Source organism: Lolium rigidum, chromosome 3 (genome assembly GCF_022539505.1).
Source record: "Lolium rigidum isolate FL_2022 chromosome 3, APGP_CSIRO_Lrig_0.1, whole genome shotgun sequence".
NCBI classification, from domain to species: domain Eukaryota; kingdom Viridiplantae; phylum Streptophyta; class Magnoliopsida; order Poales; family Poaceae; genus Lolium; species Lolium rigidum.
This window is the reverse complement of record NC_061510.1, coordinates 232,917,053-232,926,895: the sequence shown is the minus strand read 5'-3', so window position 1 is coordinate 232,926,895 and position 9,843 is coordinate 232,917,053. Positions and strand designations below refer to the sequence as shown.

Genomic DNA, 9,843 nt, shown 5'->3' with positions numbered 1-9,843 from the left:
TTCGCCATCGCGCACAGTGTGGATTTCGGCTGCTTCGTACACTTCAAATATGAAGGCGATGATGTGCTCACAGTGAAGGTTTTCGACGGAACAATGTGCAGGAAGTACTACTACTCGGACGACGAAGATACTGACGATGAAAGCGACGACGACGTGAAGCCATGCATCCATCCCCTTTAGATAAGGGGATTATGACCAAGAATATATATGTAGCTTCATATGCATCGATTTAGAGATCTAACTATTTTCTATATATTATGCACATGTAAAAGATAATGTCGCATTTCCACTATTATTCGAGCACCACATCCTCCAAACGATGCCGATGCCGATGCCGATATCGGCATGGTCAGACCGGCTATGCTCGCCGCCACTGCTAGGTCAACGTCGGGATGCACAATGTTTAGCATAAGAGTCACTTTAGATTAAGCTGCGAAAATAGTCACCTGCCACAGCGGTCATTGGCTGCGGAGGCCCCACAGAGCGGCAATATAATTTTCTATAAATAAATAGACGACCCACTGGTCATTGGCTGCGGCAGCCCATAGAGCGGCCCCATTTGTCATTGGCAGCACCGTGTATACAATCAGGAAATAAAACGATCCACGCGTCAATGGTAGATGGATGGCTACCCGTCAGCACTAGACGGTCAGAGAGGAACTGCCCTCTATGCAGCCCCACCTCTGTGCAGCCCCACCCGTCAGATTAACGGTAACGGTAAGGCCTCTGACCTGACGGCAACCCGCGTCTTCGAGGGGTTTCAAACTAGAGGGAGGGGAAAGCTGAGGAAAAACTAACGAGCTGGGGAAAACTGAGTACAACTAACGAAGCAGGGGCACGAAAATAGAAATCCCATAAAATCCCTTTCAACAATGGTGCGAGAGAGATCATAAAGATGTGATATGAATGGTTGACCTAACCTCTCAAGCTGGAAGAATGAGTATTTATAGTCCAAGGTGAAATATAGCGTTTGAAAAAAATCATGCGAGCAGAACCGGGAGGCAAATCGTCAGAGCTGGTTTCCCAGCCGGAACGTTTTGGTGCACACACCAGCCAGCCTGAACGTTCCGGTGACCCTGGGAGGAAGAGCAAGATGTCGGCAGCCTGAGCCAAACCCAGACCGACCTGTCGGACGCCTCAGTGGAAAAATCTGGCCCGTTGGAAATTTTTCCGATTTCGCCGGGACCCTGTTCTGTAAGGACTTTCGGCACAAACCCGAATTTTTCCATTGGCACGGCCGGCGCCGCCGGTTTCTGCGCCCGAATCGCCAGACAATTTCCAAATGATGATTTCTTCAAAAACTAAACTCACCAGGAAAGTGTGATAGATCAAATGGTAGGATGTGTGTATGACATAAGCGTGTGGTGTTTCCTATGCCTCAAATATAAAATAAGGAGCAAAAGAGCCAAAACAATATCGCTTATCTTGAATGCCAAATGGGGGTCTCTCACCACCGTGCAACCTCTCGTATTGCTACAACAGCGCACCTCGGACTTCCATGGCCCATCGTTGCAGCGCACAACGGAGAGGAACTACCTCGCTGACCACCCGGAACAGGAGAGGAGGGTCATGTCGTCTGAAGACAAGGCGGAGAGGCGTGTGCGGGCCAAGCAGCAGTGCCAACAACGACGAAGCAGGCCCCTCCAACGAGTAGATTAGGTTTAATTTAGGTTTAAATTTTAGGCAACTTTTAATCAACTTTGTAAGATATTGAAGCCGCCGGGTGCGGCAGTCCATGGCTTCTCAGTACTAAGCATAGTCGACTAATTGGAGCTACAAGCCAAAACACATCGATGACCTAGGTTTGCAACGACCAACATTGATTGATCGACGGGAAACCCCATCAGTGGCAGCACTATGACAGCAAACTACCCTAAAATGGACAATGACGTATATATATTCTTTTTTGCGGGTAACACATGAACTTCATTACTCAGGACGAGTTACACAACGGTCGGACTCAAAGCATCTGAGAGAATAGCTTCAGATCCTGAAAAGAACCAAGACTCAGAACGGTGTTCCAACCTAGCAAGATTAGCTAGATGGTGACTAACCCTAACCTGACTTGGTTCCACTTTTAGAAAAGAACACACTCTAAAATCTTTGGATAAACTCCTAATAACCGAAACTAGATGTAGAAGAGGAGATCGATCCAGACCAGACGATGTTGCCATGGCAACCAATTGAACACAATCTGCCTCAATTATTAGTGGGATCCGAGTATGGGATAAAGCACGATCAAGTCCCTCGGTGCACGCACGAGCTTGGGATCTCACAGTCATCAAGGAAACGACATGAGGAGAAGACCGGATGGCCGTTAGAATCACGTAAAATCATGCCTAGCCCGGCAGATTGGTCTTCATCGCGGAAGGAACCATCATGGTTTTGCCCACCCAACTGGTGGTCTGCACCACGGTTTATCTAGGGACTTCACCAACTCCTGTTGTGGATGAACACATTTGTTGGCGATCATTAGTTGTTTCCCTTTGACTAGATCTTCCACCGTATGATGTTGTACCTCCTGGGCTAGGTGTCGATAACCTTCCAGAAAACGTTTTGATCTCTCAATAGATGGCAGAGCTTTGTCATGCGTAACTTCGTTGCGTGCTCTCCACGCCACAAGAAGGGTAGAATCGATCAAGTCTGCAGAAACTTTCTGAAGCACACACTTGAACCAATGGTACTATGAGACTTTGAGTATGTCCTCTCCAGGGAGCGACCAGGACTGCCTCATGGCCATCCATAAATTATGTGCATGCGGGCAGGCATAGAGAGCATGGGAGACGTCTCCCATGGCCGCATGATAGATGTTACACTGGCCAGTAACACGCATATTTCATCTCAGTTTGTTCTGCTCAGTAGTTAGGCAACTAGAAGCCGCCTTCCACGCAAAGGTTTTAACTTTGGGGGTACCAAAGACTGCTAAAAAAAATTCCACCATGAATCATCACCATCTGGACATCCGCTAGAGGCAGCAAAATTTTGTTGATCAGCCCAAGCTTGTATGCACTGCATATAGTAAACATCCCGGATTTTTCAGGTTGCTAAGGCAGTACATCTTCATCTAAACGTTGCGACGGTTTCATCCGCAATATGGCATCAACATCTATCGGCAGAAAATTTGATCGAACCATATTATTTTTCCACCGCCCAGCCTCATCTATCAGTTCAGAAACACGTCGTAGGCGACGATTACGATGGGGAGACGAGGGGGTCCCTATAAAAACAGTGTCAATGAGCTCACCATCTGGGTAGTATCTTGCTTTCTAAACACGGACGACGAGGCTATCTGGAAATGCTAGCAGCCGCCAAGTGCTAGTAATGCTTGATTAAAAACCCTCATGTCTCTAAACCCCCAACCACCTTGTTGTTTTGTACGATGTAGCTTGGCCCAACTCAGTTAATGCATCTTGGGCTTCCCATCCTCTACACCCCACCAATAATCCCGGATGGATTTAGTAAGATCATCACAAAGATCAAAGGGGAGTTTGAATACACCCATGACATACTGATCGCTTGATTGCTTTGATAAGAACTTCTCTTGCACTTTGGACCATAAGACCCTCTTCCCATTCCATGATTAACTTACTTAGCCGTGATTAGTGGGTAGACCAAGATACTTAGCTTCCAAAACTTGTTTCTCAGCATGAAGGATGTTTCTGATCCCCACTTGAACACCTGGCAGGTAAGAGTTACTAAAAAAGATTGAGCACTTTTCGGGATTTATGAGTTGACTCGTACTCACTGCATAAGTATCCAAGGTACTTTTCACAACCAGTGCATCCACTTCATGTCTTAGGAGTGTAGATAAACCATCTGCCACAAACAAGAAAATAAAAGGGGAAAGGCGATCCCCTTGCCAACGACCGCGAGTTGGAGAGAATGCTTACGGAAGAGTTCCGTTAAACTTGATTGAATATCTCACCGTGGTAACACACATAACCTCATTTTATACATTGTACTCTCCAAGAAATGCCAGTAGACCCTGTCATAAGCTTTAGATAGATCCAACTTTTATGAACAAAAGGAGGAGTCAGGGGAAGAACCATGGTCCATATAGTGAATGCACTCAAACGCAAGTAGTGCGTTATCAGTAATCATCCGAGGGATAAAGGCACTCTGATTTCCCCCCCGAGAATGGGACAAAGTCTGTTGACAAGACATTTAGAAACTATCTTGTACAAAACATTGTATAAACCAATAAGACGGAAATCCTTCAACTCCATAGGGTTGTCAATTTTTGGATTTTTTTTTTTGAGAAACACGGTACAAACGCAGGCGCTCACATACACGCGCATACACTCACCCCTATGAACGCACACACGCACACCCAATTAAAACAACTGAAGTGTCGTTAATACCTTCTGGCATAAACCCCGGGTCGAAGAAGCGTTTAACCGCATGAATCACATCGCCACACATAAGCTCACAGTTCCTCTGGTAGAACCGAGCAGGAAAACCGTCCGGACCGGGAGCTTTAATAGAACCAATCTGAAACAAAGCATCACTTATTTCCTCATTGGAGAACTCCTTGCATAATTGAGTATGAGTTAACTCAATCAAACTTTCACAGTCCACAGAAGGATCACGAGTGTATAATGATTTGAAATAGGACACTGCCATTAGTTGCATATCCGTTGGGGCCGTTTTAAATACCCCATTATCATCCCGAAGCCATTCAATTTTATTTTTGCGAGCCCTCCAAACAGCACAATGAAGTATATGACGGCTAATTTCATATGGAGTATGGATTATAACAAGCATCAGACCAAGGTAAAATATACATAAAAGGATCCTCCCTTCCTGTTGCGAAAACAGCATACTAAGAAATTGTTCCTATACACATCGATTTACTTCAAAGGAATCTACCCCCACAGCTGATAAATGATCTCAGCTAGGTGCTAGGCAAATAATGAAGAATAAGAGTTGAGAGCAATGCGGAGAGTAAAAGTATTTCTGGGTCATCTACCATTCAAAGTTTACCCCAATTTCGTAGCGGTCGTGCAGCCCGTACTGAGGCAGTGCTTCACCCCTAGATATCCAGTCAATGAGTTTATGATGTTGCGAACATCTCATGGGAGTGTCCTGAAACTTTCTACAGGATCCGACTCTTCAAGCATCACCGCTGCCTGGAAGCAGTCGGCAGCATCAGCGATTCTCCCGTCGAGCTTGTGCACCTTCCCAAGGTGGAGCCACGCCATCCGGTTTGTCGGCTCGACCCTCAGAGCATCGGAGAGGAAGGACCTCGCCGCCGGGAGGTACTTGGACCCCTGCTTGGAGCACAGCGCGCCGATGGCCACCTTGGCCGGCACATGCTCCAGCTCGGTTGACGAGGCGTTCACGTAAGAAGCCAGCGCGTCGCTGCTCTGACTGCGCGCCTCGTGCATGTAACCTGCATTGCATTAAATCATACAACGAAGAGAAAATTTGTAAGAATTTGGTGACATGAACCTTCTCTTTTTGTGGCATGGATGTGGTTTACGAGTTTGTCTCACCTTCGGCTTGGAGTGTCGCAGCAGAGTATGATTTCAGGGCTCTGGCTTTCTGCAAACATATTTCGGCGTCTCTGTGTGAGAGGCTGGAGTACAGATTTGCAAGACCTTGCCAGATTTCAAACTCTGTAACTCCATCAGCCTCTCCCTGAAGCACAGTAGTAGAACTAATGAAGAAATTAACAGCAGAAAAATAGTATATGAATGGTTTTCTGCAGTTGATCAAGGAAACAAACCTCCACTTTTTTAGGGGAATTCTTTTGAGCCTGAACAAGAGCAAGAAGGACCCGGTATGCTTCCACTGCCTCCATGGGTGATGATTGAGCGACCTTCAACTTAGCCTTTATCCTGAGCAATGCACCTTGATCCCACTTTGCGGTCTCGTCTAATGCGGCATTGGTCGCCACTTCTGCTTCAGAGTATCTCTGCTGCGCGGAGAGGACCAGCGCTAGCAACCTCCAACCTTTCGAGACCGATCCACCAGTTTTGTCAATAAACTCCTTTGCACATCTCAGTGCTGCATTCATGTTCCGCTGCTCAGCATATTCAACTCCCATATCGAATATTAGGTTCGGATTCTGGCGGTCAAGAGTCATGGACTCCGTTAGCGACTTCATGGTTTCTGTCTGCAACAGAGATCTTTGGTGGTCGGATGAAACAGTCTTAGCCTTCTTACCCTGGCAACTCCCTAGGAAATGAAGTCCGGTGCTCTTCAGATGAACATCTAATGATTCAGTATTTGCAATTGCTCTTCTTGCATATTCGACACCCTCAGAAGCAAGATGGCGTTCCTCACTGCATATCTTAGCAGCTAACAGCAATGCCATTGTATCTTTCGGATTCTCATGCTTATTCAAGGACTTCCTCAGAAAATTCAGAGCGACTTCTTTCTGACCAACACCGTAGTAGCAAAATGCTAGTGTGTTCCATCTCTCTGTACGAGGATATATCCCAGGTAGAACCTCCTCAAGATGATTTGCGACAAGAGATGGTTTGCTGCAAATCGACAATGCGTAAGTCAAATGTTCCATCACTGAGGGGTCCCAGTGGGTCTTTCCCTGATACCACTTCTTCAGCAGTATCGTGAGGAGTAGAATAGCCTCCTCAATATTGTTCTTTGGAACAAAAATGCCTTCAGGTTGTGAAGCACAGCTGGGCGGGCTCCCCTCCACACAGCCATAGAGCAGGAAAACAGAAAATCTCTTCTGGATCCTTGTGACGCATTCCTCGTCGAGGTTCCACGGGCTGAGAAGAGCGCGTCGGTATGAAGCTAATGCTTCCTGAAGATTTCCAGCTTTTTTCCATGCCTCTGGGAGAAGTTCCACAGATTTGTTGATAGTTTCCTGTAGCTTTTGCTCGATATCAGGGGTGCCATTCTGGAACATGCTTTCAACAGAATCAATGACGCTTTTGCATTGTTGAGCGGCCTCTGCATGCTCGGCAAGTATTTCCACGAGTCATTACATAGTCAAACATGAGCTTAAATGAAAACATTTTGCAAACGGTTTTTTTTCTTGGTCGAACAAAATCGTGATATATAGCAATTTGTTACCTGTTGATTTTCCTAGCTTCTGAAGGGACAATGATTTCAAGTAAATGGCTTCAAGAACAAGAGTAGCAGCATTTGGCGGGTCAGAATCTTTTGTTGGGCCTTTCTTCCCGGGGGATGGTTGGAAGCGCTGAATGGCACCTTGAAGGTCTATTCCATCAAACACACAAAGTGCAGCTTCTACATTGCCCTTTTGAAATTCCAGCCTTCCCAATAGAGCTCTCGCTTCCTATTATCAGTAGAGATATGAATGAACTTGGTATTGCGGTGTAACAAACCAGAAAAAAAGTGGCAGCCGGAATTCTCCATGAGATAAGCTAAGTTTCAACTTCATTTAAAAAAAGTAACAACTGTCAGTATACATCACATATTTGAAACAATAAATCAACTCATCATAATCATTGAAACTGGTGTCTTTCCTACTTTCCTTCCATGTAGTAAGTGAGACATTTGCCAGGACGTGGTACACATAAACACATTGTTTTTTTTTGTCTTGCTAATAGAAATAGGAAAAGTTCTTCTACGCAATTTTGACAAGAAAACTACCATTCTCCATATAATTACGGGATATTCATTAAGTCTTGATACGTATATTGAGATTGAGATTATTAACAATTCACTCACCCAATCAAAAGCAGTTCTTTGCTACCATTGTATTATCATATTTCAAGAACAACAAAAAGCCACAATTCAGAAATGGACAAATGGAGCAATGAAATTGTACCACGATTGGAATGAAATCACACTTAGGAACTTGGCATGACATGCCCAATAATTTCTCACACAAGGCCTCTCAAGCAATCAAATGTTTCAGAAAAATGCACCACACTGAATTCTCGAGCATGGCCATTTCTTTTCAACCAAATTCACACCATGAAAGCATTATCCAGGACAACCACACCCGGCTGCCAGGCACATATTCAGAAAAAAAAAGTTGAGAGATATCGGACCTCATAGTTGAGGGAGAGCCCCTCGCCCGACGACGTCGGCGGCTCGGCCTCCTTGGCCTTTCCCTCGCCCGCGCTCGGCTGATCCGCCGGATCCTCCTTAGCCGGGGGAGACGGTTCTGCCGCCGCCGCCGCCTCAGGCGGGGCCACCTCGCCGCCGTCCTCCGGCTCCGCCGCCATGCCAATGCAGCAGAGGGTTCGCACCGACGGGCACCCGATCTCGTCGACCTGGGAGGTGCTCGGTCTCGTCGTCAATGGAGAGAAGCGGAGGCGGCAACGTCTTCCACCGTCCTGCGCCTTTCCACTGATGAAATTTTCTTCTTCTAATTTTAGTCTCTCCCTCCCTCTCTCTCTCTCCTGTCTGCTGGTTTCTGCCACGTGTAAAGCTCACCAGAGACACCGCTACAAAATTTTATGGGAGTCCTTACAATTTTTCTTGAAAAATTGGCATGCAGGTAAATAGCTAATAATAGTAACAAAGAGGAGTTGCGTGTATCTGCTAACTCTCGAGAAATACAGGGTGCAAGAGCATTTCCACACGGTGGCTCTCCCTGGGCGGAAATCCAACCCTATGAAACTTTTGATCTAGGGAGGTTCAATTTCCCAGTGAGGAGCCTAGGGCAACCTGATGCAATATTTTGAATTGCGAACGAAATGTAGAAAAACGCAACCAAATTAGGCTAAATTTATACATATTAGGCGTGTTTGAAGTTTTTTCGTTGAGTTCTTACATATCTGAATTCGACGTACAGATGGTAGACAAAACAAAAACCGGCGTCTACATGCCGAAATGGCGATAGAACGCCGTGTAGTCGTCGGAGTTGTCGTCGTCCTTCGGCGGCGGCGCGTGCGGCTAGCAGCAGCTGCCCTGGCCTGGGGCCCGACGCGCCGAGGCGGAGGCGACGACGGCCTCCTCCTTCTCCCACTCCGCCTTCGACCAGGTGAGTGCCTCGTCGAGTGGCATCTGGAGATCGGCGGGGACGACGTCGTTCCTTGAGTGCTCCAACACCGCCTCAAGGATGGTGTCTTCCTCGCCGTCGAGGGAGGTCGCGGGCGGGGGCTCCTTATTCGGCTTTCGAAGGAGCCCGCTGGCGTGGCCTCCGTTCTCCTCTCGCTCGAGCTTGATGCGGACGAGACGGCCGCGCGGAGGTGACGGGTGCCTCTTGCGGATGACTACGCCGCATCCTCGCTTGCGCGGCGGCGAGACGGGCTCCGGCTTGACGTGGAGTAGGGTCGTCGGCGCAGAGCCCGTGGAACACGAGCGCGGCGCCGATCCGGAGGACGAAGATGTGGACGCCATCTGCCGTGGCATCCGGGAGGAGCTCCCGCGGTGCCCGGAGAAGGACGCCGAAGTGCGCGGTGGCATCTGCTGGATGGGAGAGTTCCCCGCCTTGATGTGGTTGAGGACGGCGGCGACGGTCCGGCCTGGGGCGCTCCACCAGCGGCGCCTACCCTCGGAGTTTCTTCTCATCGACGGCGGAGGAGGACCCTCTGTAGGATTACGTTGCATAGAAAACAAAAATTTTCCTACCGCGAACACGCAATCCAAGCCAAGATGCAATCTAGAAGACGGTAGCAACAAGGGGGTATCGAGTCTCACCCTTGAAGAGATTCCAAAGCCTACAAGATGAGGCTCTTGTTGCTGCGGTAGACGTTCACTTGCCGCTTGCAAAAGCGCGTAGAAGATCTTGATCACGATCGGTTTCGGCGCCACGAACGGGCAGCACCTCCGTACTCGGTCACACGTTCGGTTGTTGATGAAGACGACGTCCACCTCCCCGTTCCGGCGGGCAGCGGAAGTAGTAGCTCCTCTTGAATCCGACAGCACGACGGCGTGGTGTCGGTGGTGGTGGAG

The 9,843-nt window shown here is 47.9% G+C and overlaps 1 protein-coding gene across 1 annotated transcript; it reads right to left on the bottom strand.

Annotated features, from left to right (window-relative positions):
- Window positions 1-4,755: 4,755 nt before the first annotated feature.
- Window positions 4,756-8,168, bottom strand: LOC124696172 (protein NPG1-like). Its single transcript, XM_047228936.1, has 5 exons — window positions 7,992-8,168; window positions 7,045-7,270; window positions 5,729-6,921; window positions 5,496-5,640; window positions 4,756-5,392 (listed from the first exon to the last, which is right to left on the bottom strand). The coding sequence occupies exons 1-5, from the start codon at window positions 8,166-8,168 to the stop codon at window positions 5,073-5,075; spliced, it is 2,061 nt and encodes a 686-aa protein (XP_047084892.1). The 3' UTR covers window positions 4,756-5,072.
- Between the last annotated feature and the right edge of the window lie 1,675 nt (window positions 8,169-9,843).